Raw genomic sequence first — 20,613 nt, 5'->3', positions numbered from 1 at the left:
AGCATCGTCAAGTCGGTTCATACTTAGGATTTAACAAATCCCACCCAACCATCAGTGTCGAAATTCTAGACTCAGCGCGCGTTTAGCAAGCTGGCTAGATTCGTATATGTATGTGTATAGCGTGTATAGTAAAACTTGTGGCCCTTATGCTATCGTAACCTCTAAAGTTTTGACTTTCACTATATAGATGATATGGCGCGATGGGAGGAATCTCGGGCTTTGACTCGAGTTTTCGCATTTAGTGGTCGTCAGAGGTAGGTGGAAGGCATGGAAGGTTTCGTATAACAGTTCGCGACTATGACAGCGTAGAGGTTTCCCGTCGAATCGTATTATCCCTACGTGGCTGTGTAAAAGAACTTTTTTGGCCATGTGACTCGTTAAACTCGAAGAAATCACCCCGTTATTGGATCAACTCGATATTGCTGGAGGCAAGAGATATAGGGATGATTATGGTGCCTACTTTTTTTCCACGCCCTCTTATTCTCTCCGAGAAACCTACTTTTCTCCCCCGTTTTCTTCTTCTTCTTCTTCTTTATCACGTTCGCACGAAAAGCCTTTAGACATGTACGTAAAGGGAGTTCTAATTTGCCATACTACGCACAAGTATTCATTTCGATAGAAAAAATAAAATAAAGTCGATATACAGGGTTGCCACAAAATTTTAATTTTGTTTTTCCCTGACTTTTCCCTGATTTCCAGAAAAAATTTTCACTTTTTCCCTGACCCTGAAGAACATCAATAACTTCTTTTTTAAATAAATATTTCATCATTATTATTTTTCTATATAGAAATTAAGATTCTCAAATTCAATAACTTATAATAAATTTAAGATGGCAGAGTGATAAAATCATTATTTCTTATCATAAGAATATTCTAACTACAAATTCAAATTTTCAAAGATTTTAATTTTAACCCTTTTCAAAATTCAATTATTTCTAAAAATTCACGCTATAATGTTTCTAATATTCAATTCATATCTAAAACCTTAACTGAAATACATTTTTATATCAATTTTTATTGGAGAATACCCCAAGGATTCAATTATTTAAATACAAAAATAAATATTTTATTCAATAATTCCATACTTCGTAAAATTAAATTTTTATGAAGAATTTTATCAAAATTTTTAATAACAATTGAATTCTTTCGACAAATTTAAGAAAATATTGTAAAAATAAATGCAATTTTTTATCATTTTATTTAAAATTATATAAAAAATAATTGAAATTCTGCGATAAGTTTTGTTATTTATGAAAATAATTGAATTCTTGCAAAACGAATTTTATTAAAAAATTTTTTGAAGAATTGAATTCCTCTGAAGAATTTTATTTGTGAAAATAATTGAATTTCGGAGAAAAATATTATTATTCATGAAAATAATTCATCTTTTGTGAAGAATTTTATTCAAATAATTTTAACAGCATGTGACTGTTACAGAAATCAATGTTAATTTTTTCGACCATTTTTCTCTTAAAATATTAAATAAATTAAGCTAGTTTTTTGTGAATAACTCTAAAATATAATAAAGAAGAGCAGTGATGTGCAAAAGTTTTAATAATTCTAAAATAAATTATAAAAAAATACTTTGAAATCGGAAAAGACGAGAAATTGATTAAAAGTGATTTTGAGAACTGATAATTTTAAAGTTATTTTTTAATAAATAATTTTAAAAATATTAAAACTTTTTCACATCACTGCCCTTCTTTATGATATTTTAGAGTTATTCACAAAAAACTAGCTTAATTTATTTAATATTTTAAGAGAAAAGTGGTCGAAAAAATTAACATTGAATTCTGTAACAATCACATGCTGTTAAATAGTTGAATTTTTCAGAATTTTTTAAAACTTTTTAAAAATAATTTAAATTAAATTTCATGAAAATAATTAAAATCTGACAAAGAATTAAAAAAAACATTTTTTTAAAATAATTGAATTCCTGTGAAAATGTTTATTTTTGAAAAGAATTTTATTAAAATTTCTTAAATAATTGAATTGTTTTAAAGAATTTTTATTTTTTACGAAAATAATTATTTAATTGTTTCGAAAATTTTTACAAAGATTTTTGCCAATAAATTGTATTCCTAGGAAAAATGTTGTATTTTACGAAAATAATAATAATAATAATAATAATAATAATTGTATTCTATGACCAATTTTATTATAATTTTTTAAATTTATAAAGTATTTTATCAAAATTTTTTTAAATAATTGAATTCTCAAGAAAAATTTTATTATTTATGAAAATAATTGATTTCTAGCGAAGAATTCTATTCAAATTTTTTTAAATAATTGAATTCCCATAAAAAAATGAATTATCTGTGCAAATAATTGAATTCTTAAGAAGAATTGTATTGAAAATAATTGAATTGTATAGGAAAATTTTATTAAAATTACAATTTTATTAACTAAATTTTGTAAAGAATTTTGTCAAAATTTTTTAAAATAATAGTACTTTTAAAATAATTTTATTTAAATTTTTTTAAATAATTGAATTTCTTGGAACTATTTTTGTCAATTCTCTGAATTGAAAAATTAAAAATAATTGAATTAGTGCGAAGAAATTTATAAAAAATTGGTAAGTAATTGAATACCTGTTAAATTTTTATTAAAATTTTGTTTTTTAAATAATAGAATTCTTTTGGAAAATTTTATAAAATTAGTAGATATTAAAAATAATTGAAATTTTGCCAAGAATTTTATTAAAATTTTTCAAAATAATTGAATTTATGCGAAGAAGTTCATCAATTTTGAAAATAATTGGATTTCTGTAATCAGTTCTTCTTCAAATTTCTATATTTAAATTCAAACAAAAAAGACTCAAAAATTCAGAATTTTCTTATAAATTCTAAAAATTAAATTTTTTCCAGTACTTTTAATAAAAATCCCTGACTTCCCTGACTTGTGGCAAACATGTACTCTTTTCAATGAAGTAAAAAATTCGAGAAGGTAGAAATTTACAAGAATTTCAGGCTTCGTACTCAATACTTAATTTTAAAAAAAGTATCAAAAAGTAGCTTTAACAGCATCTTTCTGTTAGACCTAATTTTTCGACTATTTTTCTCTTAATATATTTAGAGCCAGATTTACCAACTCCAATTAAAAGTTGATCAATGATTAAAGTCATTTTAACCGCCCATGATTGGTCGGTTAAGGATTTAATCGTTGATTAACTTTTAATCGGAGTTGGTGAAACTGGTCCTTAATAAATTGATCTGAAATTTTGTAAGATTGTCTAAATTATAATAAAGAAGGGTATAGATATTCCAAAGTTAAAAAATTTTTTTAATTAATTATTATAAAATACTTTAAAATTTGTTGAAAAAAGAGAGACTTGAAGTAACCGCCTCAACTGGTAACTTTAAAGTATTTTATATTAATTAATCTTAAAAATATTAAAATCTTTGCACTTCACTGATCTTCCACATAACATATTTTAGAGTTATTCACATAAATGAATTTTATCAACAAATTTTGTTTAACTTCTTTAAAATAATTAAATTTCATCAAGAAATTTAGTTAAAAATGTATTGAAAATAATTGTTAAATTCTATAATAAACAAATTATATCAAATTTTTTTTTTAAATAATTGATTTCTTTAGAAGAGTTTTTATAAAAATTTTAAGAATCATTACAATTTTCGAGGAATTGATTTAAAATTATATTAAAAATAGTTGAAATAAAACAATTTTTAAATAATGAAATTCTTTAAAGAAATTTAATTAAAAACTAAAATTTCAATAAAAATCAAAAACATTTTAATTATTCCGAAGAATTTTATTACTTATGAATAAAAATTTCAACTATTTCTAATATAATTTTAAATTCCTCGAAAACTTAAATTGTAATGATTCTTAAAATTTTTATAAAAACTCTTGTAAAGAAATCAATTATTTAAAAAAATGTTGATATAATATGTTTATTATAGAATTTAACAATTATTTTCAATACATTTTAAACTAAATTTCTTGAAAGAATTTCATTATTAAAATTTTTTTTTTTAAATTTCGTCGAAAGAATTCAATTATTGTCATAAGTAATAAAATTCTTCGGAATAATTCAAATGTTTTTAATAGAATTTGAATAAAATTTCTTGATGAAATTTAATTATTTTAAAGAAGTTTAACAAAATTTGTTGATAAAATTCACTTATTTTCAAAAATTGCGATAAACTCTTTAGAAGAATTCAATATTATTGTTAGTGCAATTTCAATTAAAATCCTCTCGTAAGAACTTACATTTTCTTCAAAACAATTGAATTTCTATTTTTATAAAAGTTATTTTGTTTTATTAGTTATGAAAATAGTTGAATTTTTGCAACGAATTTTATAAATTTTTTTTTAAATATTTGAATTCTTTTGGACAATTATATTAAAGTAGTTAATAGATAATGGAAAATAATTGAATTTCGAAAAATTTTTGAAAATAATTGAATCATATTTGAAAGAATTATATTAAAATTTTTAAAATTTTTTCGAAGAATTTTATTTAAATTTCTGAGGTTTTTGCCTTTTTGAAGTCGCTAAAAATAAGTCTGGTATCAAATTCTTAAAATTCAAAATGGAGGATCTAAGATGGTGGACAAAAAAATGTAAGTTTTAAATAGATTCACTTGAATCATTTTGTAAGTTCATCAAATTTGTTTGGTGCTCGTTTCTCAGGAGTTTTTGGGATCGATGATCATGAATCCTAATTTTTAATTTGGATTTTAATTTGATTTATCAAATCTGATAAATTATTTAATTTTATCCACCAGTTTGAATTTTAAAAATCTTATACCAGATTCGTAATCAACGATCAAAAAAAAATCCGAGTAACAAGTTTCAAGCAAATCTAATCATTTTTAAAAAACCCCTCCGCCATATTAGATCCGCCATTTTGAATTTTAAACATCTGATACCAAATAAAAAATTATCAAATCGAAGAACCCCCAAATAACGAATTTCATGCTATTTCCACAAAATTATCCAATTCTTTTCGTCATGATATTTAAAGAGTTGTTTTTATAAAATTTTGCAATATTTCTAGAACATTATTTTTATCGTCGGTAAAAAACCCATTCTTTTAACAATAGCTTTTGAAATGTTTAAAAATAAATATACAATATTGCTAAAAATTTAGATAAAAGTAATCAACCTGTTTTATAAAAAAGTGGAACGAAAAAATTCGTGAATCGGTAGTTAAAGATATAAAAGCAACTGAGTGATTAGTTGAATAGTTAACAACCGTGCTGGCAAAATAATGGTTCTTGCACGTTTCCATTTTCTAAGTTGATTACAAGGCAAGCTATATTGAAAACGGTTAGTCTACAATTTTAAATTGCGTACTTTCATCGTCATTGACCACCGCGCGAGTTTCAAATGCAAATTATCCGTCAGCTACTTAAACTATTATTTTAATTTTCTTTTTTCATTGAAATATATATATTGATAAAATGATGATGAATAATCATTAATTTTCTCCTTCTGAGATGTAGTTATTTAATAGAGAGAATTAAATAATTCTCTCTCGTGAATAAATATTAAAATATTCTTCACGCCGAGAAAACATTTATTCGAGAAATTATTCTTTTCGTCGACAAAACGCTTCTTATAATATAGTAATTAGCTTTTAATTAAATTGAAAAATTACCTGATGTTTTTTTTTTATTATGAACTATGATATACGGTGTCAGGTTTTAATATCTATGTCCAACTCAATGAGAATTGATGACCCGTTGCTGTGATGTGGCAACAGTTTTTTTCAGGATTAAGGAAGCATTTTATCATGATTTTTAATTTACATTCAATTGCGATGAATGAAATTTTCGTTTGATTCGAAACATAAATATTTTTGATGTACGACCAAAGACATGTTATTGGTGCATTTAAATTACAAAAAGTATGGAAAATAAATCTTTTCATTTTTATATAGTAGAACAACTTTTCTAAACAAAATGTATCGTACAGGCATTGACAGAAATAAAAACAGCATCACTAGAATAATAGATTTTTTTAATTTTCCCACAATTTTTCAATGAAACAATTGTCAATATTGGGTTATTTTGGTAGAGTTATTTTTTTACAGTTTTAAATTTATCTTTCAATAACAAATTTTATTTTTAAAACGCATTTACATGTATTTTTAAATGCATGCTTAAATATACATATGGCTAAATCTAACTTCATCACCAGTTGAGAAAAAAAAATTTTTTATAAACTTGAAGCGATACTCTCTCGTGAGAGAATGTCATTAGGCTTCTTGATAATATGACCAGTTCGTAGAACATTGGCGTGTTCAATCATCGAGTCGATAAAATCAATGCGAATGATCAATTATTTGAATTTCACAATGTATATATTTTTTTATGATTATGACTGATTTTTTTCTGACACTAATAATCATTTTTGAAATGTAAAAATAAATAGTAAATAATATAATAAAATAAATAAATAGTAAACCATATTCCATACATAGTTCACAACAGAAACAGATATGAAACATTATATCGCACTTCTGTTTATTTGCTTGAAAAATAACTTTTAGTTATGATTAATAAACCCATTAATAATATAAATAGGAAATAATTCCATTCATACTGAGTAACATAATGATTGTAACAAAAACCATCTTTACAGACACATATACGCTCAGCAATCAATATTGTAATGGTTATTATCAAATAATTGTAAAAAATTCGATTCTACAGGTGGTCTTGGATGTAAAAGTTTATTTGCGAATTCGCTGACGTTATTTATAATTTTCATTGTACCGGACTCCAATCATTAGCTAACATATTTTTGTGGCCTTTGGTAACTTGTATTGGATAGTAAAATATTGATAGATTATAATCAGTTGCATAATGATGGTACCCTATGGGATATTTCTTTTCACTTTCCATTTCTCTCAGTGTTGCAATCTGCGAAAAAGCCTTGGCAACATGACCTTGACTACGATCGATGGTATTACAACTTTAGGAAAAATACATTTTATATTCTAGAATTTTAACAGTCAAAGATATTACCATCGTTCTAAAATTTGAATCTCAACTAGGAAACAGTTGTAAACAGTCAGTAAGAAATTTTGACAATTAACTAACACTTCGACTGAATAATAGTTATATAGATGAAACAACAGTTCTGCTAAATGGCACTTTAAATATAAATAGTAATTCGGTTTACGAACAATTTGGTTAAATATGCTATTTATATTATAAAGTTACTGATAATATTGTTAAGTACTACTGTTAGTGTCGTTAGTCAGAATTTATACATTATTTCGAGTGTAGACATGAACAGGTACTTTATTCGATAAGTAGCCTATTACCCAAAGTTATATAGTTGACATCGTTACTTGAATGATTGACTAAACAGTAACTAATCCTTTGACTTCTAGAAACTTATTTTTATCAATAATTAGTCAAAATTCAAAGCATTTCTAGATTCAGGGTTGCCACGCTTTTACTCATTTCAAATTCCCTGACTTTTCCATGTTTTCCAGGTTAAAAAACGGAATTTTTCCAGGTTTTTAAAACTATATACATTTATATTTTACAAAATTTTTAATTCAAACCTTTTTGAAATTAAACATCTTATAAAACATGAAAATATCGATCACTCCGAGTTTTCGACTCGGAGCAATCGATATCTTCATGTTTTATAATAATTAAAAATGTTGGACTGATAAAATCATCATTTTATACCTATTATAAGAATATTGTTACTGTAACTTATTCAAAATTACTTTCATTATTTTAATTCAATTATTGTTTTCCACAATTTACAACTAAAATTCTTCTTTATAAAGTGTAAATTAATTATTATTAATAATTTCTGAAAAATTCGGAAATTCTTCAATCAAATATATATTAGAAAATAAAAACTTTAAATAACTTCAAAAAAATTCAATTCAACTTTTACAAAAAAATTAAATCTACACAATTTTAAGTTAAAAGTATGAAAAATTCAAACATTCAAAGATTATAATTTGAAATCTTTACAAAACTCAATTATTATCTAAAGTTTTAACTGAAATTCATATTTGAATCAATTATTATTAGAAAATTCTACGACAATTCAATTATTTAAATACAAAAAAAATAATTTATTGAAGAATTGAATGTTTTTTAAAATTCAACTCTCATTTAAAGAATTTTATCAACAAATTTTTAAATAGGTAATTAAAATTCTTTTGACGAATTTCGATAAAATTTTTAAGAATAATTTCATTTTTCGAGAAATTAGATTAAAAATGTATTAAAAATAATTGAATCTCTGTAAAAAAATTTCATTGAATTGAGAAAAGTTTTTGAAAATAATTGAAATTTTGTCAAGAGTTTTATTAAAATTTTTTTAAATAATTCAAATATTGCCAAGAATTTTATTAAAGTTTTTAAAAATAATTGAATTTTAGAGAAAAATTTTAATATTTATAAAAATAATTGAAATTTTGACTATAACTTTTATGAAACTTTTGACTATAATTGAATTTCTGCTAAGAATTTTATTACTTTTGAAAATAATTGAATTCTTGAGAAGAATTTTTTAATAATATTTCTTTTTGAATACCTAATTATTTTTAATACAAAAATAAATAATTTATTGAATAATTGAATGTTTCTCAAAATTGAATTCTCATAAAGAATTTTATTAACAAATTTTTAAATAATTGCATTATTTTGACGAATTTTAATAAAATTTTAAGAATAATTACATTTTTCGAGAAATTCGATTAAAATTGTATAAAAAATAATTGAAATTCTGCAATGAGTTTTATTATTTATGAAAATAATAATTGAATCCCTGTAAAAAATTGTATTACATATTAAAAATAATTGAATCTCTGTAAAAATAAATTGAATATTTTTGAAAATAATAGAATTATTGCGAAGAAATTTATAAAAAAAATTTTTAAATAATTCATTTCTTTTGGAAAATTTAATTAAAATAGTAGATATTTAAAATTATTGACTGGAGGAGAATTTTTGAAAAAAAAATTGAATTTGTTAAAACGAATTTCATTAAAATTTTTGAAAATAATTGAATTTTGGAGAAAAATTTTAATATAGGGTAAGTGTACCAATTGCCGAGGGTGTTCCATTTGTCGATGTTACCATGGTAATAACCAAAAAATATTATCTAAAATGTCTCATTTGTTTGTTTATATAATATTAATATATGTTTTTCACATTTATAACGCATAAAAAAATTAATATTTATTACTTTTTTTCATTTACAATGTGCTACACTGTTTAAATAAAATTCAAAGTTTGTTTACTCGACAACAGGAACCATCCTCGACAATTATTGGTACGTTTACCCTATTTGACGGGTTCCACGTCAAGTGACCCAGGTCCAAATTTTAAATATTTGGGATCGGGTTAAAAGTTTGCACAAACAGTAGTCCTATTCGATACAATTAAAAATACCAAATATTATTAATTTATTTAAACAAATATAAAAACTGGAGGGGGTCAAAGTTTAAATTTTTGGTCTAACATGGAATATTTGAAAAATTTGTAGTTTCTTTAAAACAAAACGAAAATACATTTTCTATTTTGGGTTTTTCTGCTGTTTTTCAACACTTTCTAATGGTGTAAACAAATGTAGAAAAAAAAAAATTTTGACCTTGAAAAATTAAATTAAAAAATAAAATTTCATTTTTTCATCAAATGGACAGTTTTTATTTTTTTAAAAAAAATTTTATCATAAAGGTGAGGTTTTTTCCTAAAAAAAAGGATAGGTCAAAACGTGGGACAAGAACTTTTAACTGGTCAAAATAAACATTTACTTCTGCAATCCACCGCCCCTGCGCGTTGTTGGGCTGTATATTGTTTATAACAATTAAAATAAATTATTTTATGCTTTATTAATTATCTGGTGGTCATATTGGATGAATTTAAATTGATTTAGATCATGTGCATTAACGGAATAAGAAAATAAACGTCCTTTTTTAAAAAAGTGTATTAATTTGTTAACTTTGATTTAAAAAAAATTATAAATAATTAAAATCCCCAAAATCGGCCTCAAAGGATGTCTTAAGAATTTATTCCCCTTTAATTTAAGACAAAGAACACTTAAATCGGTTAAAAATTGTAAGCTATAGACATTTTTTAATAGGAAATTGTAAAAAAAATTCCACTGTGGGCCGGTGCAGTGCAGATGTAAATGCTTAATTTGACCAGTTAAAAGTTCTTGTCCCACGTTTTGACCTATACATTTTTTTTAGGAAAAAACCTCACCTTTATGATAAAATTTAAAAAAAAAAAAATAAAAACTGCCCATTTGATAAAAAAATGAAATTTTATTTTTTAATTTAATTTTTCAAGGTCAAACAATTTTTTTTCTCTACATTTGTTCACACTATTAGAAAGTGTTGAAAAACAGCAGCAAAACCCAAAATAGAAAACGTATTTTCGTTTTGTTTTAAAGAAACTACAAATTTTTCAAATATTCCATGTAAATTTTTGACCTTGGTCACTTGACGTGGAACCCGTCATTTATAAAGATAATTAAAATTTTGACGATAAATTTTTTAAACTTTTGATCATAATTGAATTTCTGCGAAGAATTTTATTACTTTTGAAAATAATTGATTTTCTTTGATGAATTTGAATAAAATTTTTAAGAATAATTTTACATTTTTCGAGAAATTCTATTAAAGTTGTATTAAAAATAAAATTGAAATTTTGCGATGAGTTTTATTATTTATGAAAATAATTGTAAATCTATAAATTTTTTGATTATTTATGAAAATAATTGAATTATTGCGAAGAAAAATTGTAGAGGAAACTTATTTTAAAATTGAATTAAGAAAATTGAATTAAAGAAAAATTAGATTTCAAGAATAAGCACAATAACTTTAGAAAACAATAGTTTTCCAGGATTCCAATCAAAATTCCCTGACTTTTCCAGATTTTTTCAAGGTTTATAAAAATTCCCTGACATTTCCAGGTTTTCCAGGTTGCGTGGCAACCCTGCAGATTTCATCAACACACTACATAATTGTAATCACTCATATCCAACGCGTATGGATAAAAAGTAATCGCAACCACTTTACTTATCAACAACAGAGGGACGATACTTCGATAAATTTTCGATGAAAAAAAGTTATAAAATAAATTATTGGCGTATGAATTCATTAAGAAGAAAATAAATTATGTACATTAGAATTGGATTCAACAAGTTCCAAAAGAGTTGTAAAAAGCTTCCCTATGACAACAACGTAAAAACTTGATGAATTTAAATCGTCTTTGCAATACATAAACAGAAAAACTTTTTTCATAGTTCTTAGTAGTTCACGTCCACAAAAAGTAGCCGGTAGTGCGAAGGTTAAAAGAGCAGAATTGGTTTGATAAATTTTGGATAAAGAACTGTTGTTAATAAGGAAATCATACCAAATAAGGAAAGATACCTCACAAGGTACATTTACTGACGTGGATTTTACGATTCATATATTGACTAATTGTAAAAGTTTCACTTTGAAAAAAGTAATAAGCTACTTTTCTGAATTGCAATTTTATATGTAAAATTATTTTATTAGTATGACTTTATTTTATTATTACTCGAACTTGTTTCTGTACATACACATACAAATACACATTAATATCAAATATCAACATTGGATTAATTTCAAATAACATAACTAAAGCTGATTGATTTCATCATATAAATTAAAGTCCGTAATGTCATAAAAAGGGATTTTATTACATCTCTCTCTCTCTCTCTACTTATTAGGAACAGTTAATTTCATTATGTTAAATAACTATTGTATTTTCATACATTATAAAATCAAGTCATTATAAATATTTAATTATATCAATCTTATATGTTCTAGTTTCTTGGGGAAATTACAAGTTTAATAAACTGGAATTCAAGCGTACTCTTATTTTAACAGCACTTTATTACATTATCTGTCACACAACTGTTTAAGCTTCTTCGTTCATTTTAAATAGAAGTACCGCTTACTCGAAATTATTCAACTGTTAATATCTGAAGAAAAGATCCATTACCTATTAAATAAATTTTTATTGACAAGCGAAAAATCGGGTTTACTAAGGGTTAATTACTTTTAAAATTTTTTAAATAAATTCCATGTTTAATACTTAAACTGAAGAGGAAATCTGTGGATTTCGAAACGTTGGAGTAACATTAAAAGAATCTTTGTCTGAATGTCTTCGTTTTTCTGTCTTATTATTAAAACCACTCGGACGTTAAAGAATTTACTATATAAGAAAATTAAATTATAAGTCTAAGATCACGTTGTGGGTCAACGAAGTAAAAGCATGACATCTCTGAGGTAAAAAGATTACAAAAAGGTTCGTGCTGGTGGTGAATGTTTCGTTCAAAAAAGAAAAAACTAGACATGGGTTTTAGAACCTAAAATTTAAAACAAATTTAAAAGTAGAGCATGTGATTTTGAATGTAAAAAATAGAAAAAATTTCTTGTTTTACAGTGAAATACTAAAATGCTTAGCAAAATGTTCGTTCTCGAAGCCTATTTGAAGGTATATTAGAAATAAAATATTTAAAATTTATTTGCACATTTTTGTACGAAAAATTCTAATATAGAAATACATGCGTCACGTGAATAAATAAGTAATAACGAACCTACGTTGTTATAGTATAGAAGTACATAGAATTTCTTGGTTTCCCTTGCACATGTAAATATGTATATACACATATAATAGTATTCATTCAAAGACCTGAGTACAAACAGAAACCTTTAAAATCGTTGTCACCGGACGTCTTACAAATACTTAAACCTCCTTCAATACCTGAGCATGAAAATATTATCACATCGGATTTGTAATCAGTGACCCGAAAACCCCCAAGCGACGAGTTTTAAGATGGGGAGAGGGTAAGATATTTAAACATTTTTGCATTTCTTAAAACTTTTTTAAATGAATGCATAATATCTCCAGAATATTGTGTTAAAATTTCAAGTAAATCGGAACAAAATTGACGGAGTTATGAGTAATAATTGACCAATCGTTTTGCGAAAAGTGACAATATTCGTAAAAATGACGATTCGCAAAAGTGACATTTCGTTAAAATAACAGTTCGGATAAATGCAATTCGGTAAAATGACAGTTCGGTCAAATGACATTTGGGGAATAATCATGCGCCTCTTACCTTGTCTAAAATCATTAGCAATAGTCTGCTAGAATTTTACATTTTTCTATTTTCACCCGGGGGTGACATCAGCTTCGTAATCGGCGACTACTAAAACTCCCGAATAAAGAGGTTCCAGACGATTACTTTATGTCCTTTTTTCGATTTGGTCCCACTGTGCTCCGCCTACTCAAGTGACAGTTACCGCCAAAAAACGACAATTCGGTCGTCCGGTGGGGTCTATGGGAATTACATTTAAAAGCGCTAGACTGGGGTAGACAGAGGGTTAAGATATTTAAAACACAATATCCTTAAAATTGGTACTCAACGTTTATTATTAATTGTTTAGTATGATTAGATTACGATTTTATCATACAGTATGTGTGAAAGATATTGAGGAATTAATAAGCAATGTTCGCCAAGGTCCCTGGGAACAAAAGTATTAAACCGTATTTGTATTAATCTGTATAGATTAAAGCGAAATTAATTAGGAAATATGTTACCTTCGTTGACAAGAGAGATCTAAAATGACGATCATAATTTCCTAGGGCGCACATCTCTCTCGCATCTATCTCCCGTGGGTAAACCGATAGCATAACCAGAGAGGCGTCCTGCCAGCCGCAAGGTTGGGTTATAGACAGTGTCGACGTGTTATGGCGACGAGATGTTGTACATTCTACACTGTCCCACACACGCTATACACGTTCGGCCTGTCTAGGCAATGTAAGATTTCCTCGGGGGCTACTAGCAGAACTTAGAGAAGGAAATGGAAGTTGAAAGGCCCAGAATCGTATCAAAGGGATCAGTACCACGAAAGTCTATCCTCCTCAGCTTCACATACAATCAACAACTCCAAAATTCCCACCAATTTTTGTTTTTCAATTCAATGTCAGTTTAAATTTCCATTCTGCATGACATGTAAGAAAAATTGATCTAATACCGTCAACTTGTGCCTGGCGTAAATATTTAATTTATGATTATAGCTTTGGAACCTTAGGGGTTAGGGGCACTAAGACATATAGAAGCGGGAGACAAAATTTCCTTTGGGAGATACACAGATTATGTGATGAGGAGCCTGGAATGATAAGGAGAATAAGATGTGTCAGAATCTATCAGATTCGAGAATAAGGATCCTTTAGAATCCATTTATCATATTCAAATACGCGAGGGACATGAATAACATTTCTTTCTAATGTAAGTTCAAATTCATTCATATATTGAGATATGTCTCTGAAATGCTACATCATTATGCTAAAGTATCATCTTTGGATACTTTACTGAATTCAGGAATAAATGCTGGAAATGCGACAAAATATAGTTTATATTTCCTGAACTAATTTTTAATTTCCCTCGAATATTTTTACTTTCTTTTTTTTATTTATTGTTTGAATAAAGTTTCGTCTCTAATCGAATAAGGGACGATCCGTTAAAAGGCAAGGGACTCGTTTATCGATTAAAGTTTAAACCGTCAACGGTGCTTACAAGTCACGCCCTTCGGTTTGAAAGTACACCTTAACTGACCCGGAATCGATTTCATTGAAAGAGAAGGAGAGAAAGAGAGAGAGAGAGAAGTAAAATAAGAGAAAAAAAAACGTTTAAGGGATGAGAAACCGCTCTTGAACAAGTCGTGAATCCGATTGCAGCCTTTCTCGACCGACACAGAAAATTTCTCTAGAAGAACAGTTTACTGTTAAAGCTTGTAAGCTACTTCTCTTACAACTTCTCGTCAGGTCTGAATGAGATCTCATATCCAAGAGGACGCATTGTGATTTTTTTTTTAACAAGTCGCCAAGTTGGACAAATTTTCAATTTTTACAGCAATTTTTTTTTTTTAAATTCGAACCATTCTGTTTGTGTCTATTTTAATCAAAAATATTCGCTTGTGGTCGGAGCATCATTTAACTAAATTGACATTTTTCCAAATTGTCATTTAATCAAATTTTCATTCAAACAAATTGTCGTTCTATCGAATTTTGGTTTTTTTCAGAATTTTTATCTCGTGGACGGACAATAATAAATTTTTAACTAAATAATTGTTTCATTTATTTTCTGTTACATTTTATTAATGTGATTTTTAGAAATATTTAATTAGAACATAAATTCTTTCATTGAACGTTCAAAACTTGAAGTAAAATTGTCAAATGACGATTCGTACAAACATGGCTCGAAGCAGTGAAAGTATTTAAAAATAAATATAATACGGACTTTACGAACCAAAAATTAAAAATTACGGACCATTTTCTTAACAACTCAACGGCCAATCAATTCTATATTTTAGTAAATGCTGTATTATCCTATCGTTTAAAATATATTAATTTTTTGCAAAGATCTGTAAAGCCGTTTTCTTTTAATCAATAGAAACATAGTCATTTTGCATGTTTTTTCACTGTCCCCATTGAAAACTTCAAACTTTATAAATTTATATCTTGAAAACGGTACGGTTAAATTCAATAAAATTTTAACCACACATGTAAAATAAAGCTATGAATATGTCTTTAAAATTTTATAAGAATCTGTAGAAAATCGATTTTGGGATAAACCTCCTTAAGCTAAATGATGGATTTTTCTACTTGCCTACATGGAAATTGAATTTACTGCCGACGCAGAATCAAATGATTCAAAAGGAACAAGAGTGAGGCATCAGAGAGTATAGCAATAGCACAGAATGTAAACTTAAATGAATTTCATAAAACGCAGAGGAGTTTAAAATGTACTGATACATCAAAGTGGATAAATGGTCGACAGATTTTACATATAAAAGTAAAGGGTACAGTGAATCCATGGGGAAGCTCAGAAAGGATATTATGAACACCTCCTTTGGGAAATACCGGATACGTCTGTGTTCCGGTGGCAAACAAACTCGGTTGTAATATTTACAACGCAATTAATCTTAATAGCAATACTTTATAGTTCCAGCACTCCTGGGTGGTTTAACTTATGGCGATACTTTTATATTATTTGCTAAAAATCTTTTCATTTCTTTTTTAATATGGTATGTGAATGCGTTAATGCAACTCTTGTGATTTAACTCGCTGGAAATTGGATTCAAAAATAAATTTCAAGAACTTTAACTGAATTCCCACAGAAATATGTATATTAAAAGTTTAAAAATTTGTTCTTTTGTAGGTCGAATTTCAGAATAATGCAGTGAAACTTAAAATATAATTTAGGCTTTATCTTACATTCGTACTTTAGTGATTAAAATTTTAAAAAAATTTTTTAAGGATTAAATTTTTATTTAAAATTTTGGCCAACTGTCATTTTTTTTTGTAAATTAAGGGAGCTTTTATAAATGATGTATCACGCACTTTCTCATATTTTCAAACCCCTACCCCCTTGTCACACATATTTGCTGACTTTCGCATGAGGAAAATTCCTTGTGTCACGTTTGGTGGAGACCCCCGTCCTACCCCAAAAACGTGACATCATTTATAAACGTTCCCCGAGGCAACAGAATTATTTATATATTGATTCAACTTTTTTGTATTGAAGTCAAACTTCTTATTAGAACTCTCGTAAAACTTTAATACTTTAAACTCATAAAACTTAAAATTTTCAAAATTTCAAACTGCTGTAATAATTATAATATCATAGTTTGAAGAAGGCTGCTTATAAAATGAAGAAGAAATAAAGTCGACTATTATTTAGGTACCTAAGCAAGACGTAATAACGATGGCTTCCGTTCATAAAGTGCGCTAACTTAAACAAAACAATTCTATTTGGAAAATAAGTGCAATATCAAGATATCTAAACGAGTTGTGCAAGAAAATTCTATTTCAGTATATTCACACGGAAAAAAATTTAGCGATGCGAACGAGCGATTTTGGAAATAAAGCTAAAATGAAAATACATATAACTCATTTTTGAAATCAATTCAGCTATTGTCAATAAATTTTTTATAAAGAATTGGCATTCTTGATGTTATTGCTGAAACGAAAAATTTCATATATTAAGAAATTACGCATTATTTTTAAATAGTAGAAATAAACAAGACTTTCGAATAAAGCAGCTAAATATACCTCTAGAAGCGCCATACGTATAATCGCTTTGATTTTGTGAACATCAGTGATTTGGCGATATTCAAAATCCCTGATATATATAGTGCATTGATATACAGCATAAGTTAAAATGGCCGTCATCAGTCGTTAGTGGTCGTTAATGTGACACTAATAGCTTGTTTTTTTCGAGATGTGATTGTGGATTAATTTTTGTGATTTTAAAGAACAAGTAAGTGTTGTGTTTTGTAATGCAATAAGAATACTATTTTTCTCATAATAATCAGTGCATTCACAAATATTGACGGAAAATAGTGTAATTATTTCTTATGTTCAGCACGTGATTTCCATGCTTTTAACCTTTTGAATAATGCAATATTTTGTTCTAATTATTTGAATGTAAAAAATGTTTACAGAATTAAAAATTAAGATGGATTCTTTCGTCAAAAATATTCTAATTGCCTGGAAATTGGAAAAGTATATACCGGCTTTTGAAGGTTAGGTTAATATATGTCATGCACTTTATTATATATTGTGTATATATATACTTGTGTGTATATGTATAATTAAAATATCCTAAAATATTAAATTTTAGAAAAAAGAAAATTAGTTTAGATAAAATTTTACAGAAGAGGAAATAGACGAAGAATCATTTCGAGTCATAAGTCCGGAAACAGTCGAAAAAATTTTTCCTAAGCATGGCCCACGTGATAAATTTTTTGCTAATTGGAAAAGAGAATTTGCAGTTGTAAATGTCATTATATCGGGTGATCATCAATTTGTAAGTAAAATTTTATATTATGAACTCATTAAAAGTATTTATATATTTATAGGTTATGTAATATGTTGCGAAACCAAAACATTTTGTTTATTGTTATTATAAGATAAGCTATAACTGTCAAAACTTTTTTTTAGTCTTTCGAAAACGAAGAAATAAATGAAGATAATAATTTAAGAGCATCGAGTGACGCGAGAAATCAAGCAAATTCGAATGAGGCTGAAAAATCCAATGATAATTTAAGTAATCCTCTATCAGGTATAAAATTTTTACTCTTATTAAAAATAGAAACAGTTATATCAATTATAATAAGGCAGAGTTATTTTTATACAGCTAAATATATATTTAGAATAGAATAATACTTTTGCACCTAATTTTTACTAAGTTAAATTTTTTTAAAGTGAAATTTCATTTTCATTTATTTAATCAAGTGTTTTTAACAAAAAAATTTACCTATAATAAAATTCTCATTACATAAATTTTTATTGCATTCAATTCTTTTAATAGTTTCTGCTTAGTAAAATTATTAAATTAAAAAATTTCTAATTCACCAAATCACTTGTGATGCAGTCTCTTATTATTGTCATACATTGTTATTTTTTTGGAACTTTTTAATTTAAATTTTCATATGCTAAATCTTTTAACTGTCAAAATAAATTGACAGGAATAATATTTAAGTACAAATCATATTATTAGACCATTAGAAATGCAATAAATAATACATACAATTTAATATTTAAACGTAATTGGTTTAGATACTAACATCGAAAACATCTTAAAAAATTCTTTGGAGGGGATTGCTGCATTAAAGTATTACAAGGAAAACAACATTTTGACAAATGAACAACGTCTCGACATTGCAGACATTTTAATTCGCAATGAGTTAAATGCTCAAAATGATTATACGTAATTATTTTTTATTAAAATGGTTTTAAGGTTTAATGGCGAAACAAAAAAGCATACAACAGAATTTTCAAGTTAATCTTTGCCTAATTCCATTTTAAACTCTTAAATTTTTTTTAATATATATTAATTATTTTTTTAGCATTCATTCGAAAAGATTAATTGAACTTGCTGATTGTATTGTCAGCACGTTTCCTACTGAAAACGCTTCGACCTTTTACATACCATTTAAAATTAATTCCGTCACAAGACAACCATCCTTAGCAAAAGGAAAGCTTCAAAGTAAATATTATTCGTTGAGAACTAAATTAAAAAGGTCTGGAATTACAATCGGTAACATTAAAAGTATTAAGCCGCCAGGAGTAGAAAATTTGTTAACGAGATCACGTAATGCTATATTAGCAAACCCTGATGAACTTCAATTGCAAGGTATATTGATTAATTAGAAAATACTTTTTGATATAATTGAAATTAAATTGCACTAGGCCTACACGAAAAGAAAAAAACAATTATTATTTAGGTTATCTCTATAATTATTCTTAAATGTATATTTTATTTTATAGAAACAGAGGAATTAAGCGCATCAGTGCAATGGTTGAAAAATCACATAGGCCCTTGGGAACAAGTAATTGAACAATGGATTTTAACCTCAAAATTAAGAATCAAAAATCTAATTGAAAGTGACCTAACGAATGTAATGTACATGTCTGTGTACAAAGTACTACAACAGCCTTTAGGATTTCAATTAGTGCGTAACGTATTCTTATTAAATTTTTTAATTTGCAATTATTTATTTTATAAAGTTAATTATTTTTTGTTTATGATTTTTAGATCGATGAGGATTTTAAACAAATGCATCAAAATAAAAGTGATGCCTTGAACAACGAGTGGGACTCTTTTGAAAAAGAAATAATAGGTTGCGCGAAAACTAGAAAAAGTTCTGAAATATCTGCTTTGCTTGCCGTGTACAATTTGATCAACGATGATACTGATGGTTAAATTTTATTTTTATCAAAATTTGTTTTATAAAACTTCCTAATATGTTACATTTTTAACTACTCTTGTTTGTGTGTTAAAGATTATTTATTCTATTTATTTCTCAGCTTCAGTGGCTGTCATCTTTAGACTAATCCCTTTACTTCTACCTACTTTAAACGTAAGAGGATCGTCTAAAAAACGGGTGTGGAAATTAAGTAAACCAGAAGTTCAAGACGCTTTTGTAATGCACATTACTGTAATAATATTTTTAATAATATTAATATATTTTTTTTCATATGTATTTAAAATTTATAAAATGTTTAAGTTTTCATTTAATAAATTTCATTTACTTTTTACAGAATATAACTCAATTACAAGGCAGATTGGAAAATCGTCGTAAGAAACTCGAAATGCATGGTCTTACCGAGCAACCATTACTTGTTCTTGTTGGCGAAACGTTACTTCAAATAACTGCATCGTATGTATGTATAAATGATATACGATATCATTTTGACTCACCAAAGAAAGCTTTCGACATCACATTCAAAAGTTTTTATGCTTTGCAATTAAACTACCCAAAGGAAGCAGAAAATTGTTGGTTAGTAATTCAGAATAGAATTTATAGTATAATCGACAGAACTGAAGATTCTTTAGGAGAATCTGTTTTGACTCTGCTCGGAGACATGCGAAACCGTGGTACATTAAACATTGAACAGTCTTAAATATTGTTCAATAATGTGATATTTAAAAGTAAGACATTTCTTTTTTTGACGAAACTGTTATATTTTAAAAATATATCAACTAACTAAAAGACTGGTAGTAGTCTGTGATACGAAGAAAATATTGAAGTATTAATTAAAGTAAAATAAA

At 26.3% G+C, this 20,613-nt stretch overlaps 2 protein-coding genes across 3 annotated transcripts in view; one reads left to right on the top strand and one right to left on the bottom strand.

Annotated features, from left to right (window-relative positions):
* The window catches only part of LOC122498765 (RNA pseudouridylate synthase domain-containing protein 2-like), a 486,414-nt gene that overhangs the window by 284,055 nt on the left and 181,746 nt on the right, over positions 1-20,613 (bottom strand). The gene's annotated exons all lie outside the window — the stretch shown is intronic.
* LOC122498767 lies at positions 19,383-20,453 on the top strand. The gene is made up of 3 exons (XM_043606680.1): positions 19,383-19,513; positions 19,597-19,759; positions 19,869-20,453. The coding sequence occupies exons 1-3, from the start codon at positions 19,463-19,465 to the stop codon at positions 20,141-20,143; spliced, it is 489 nt and encodes a 162-aa protein (XP_043462615.1). The 5' UTR covers positions 19,383-19,462; the 3' UTR covers positions 20,144-20,453.

Source organism: Leptopilina heterotoma, unplaced genomic scaffold (genome assembly GCF_015476425.1).
Source record: "Leptopilina heterotoma isolate Lh14 unplaced genomic scaffold, ASM1547642v1 Lhet_16, whole genome shotgun sequence".
In the NCBI taxonomy this organism is placed as follows: Eukaryota; Metazoa; Arthropoda; class Insecta; order Hymenoptera; family Figitidae; genus Leptopilina; species Leptopilina heterotoma.
This window is presented reverse-complemented; position numbering and strand designations above follow the sequence as displayed.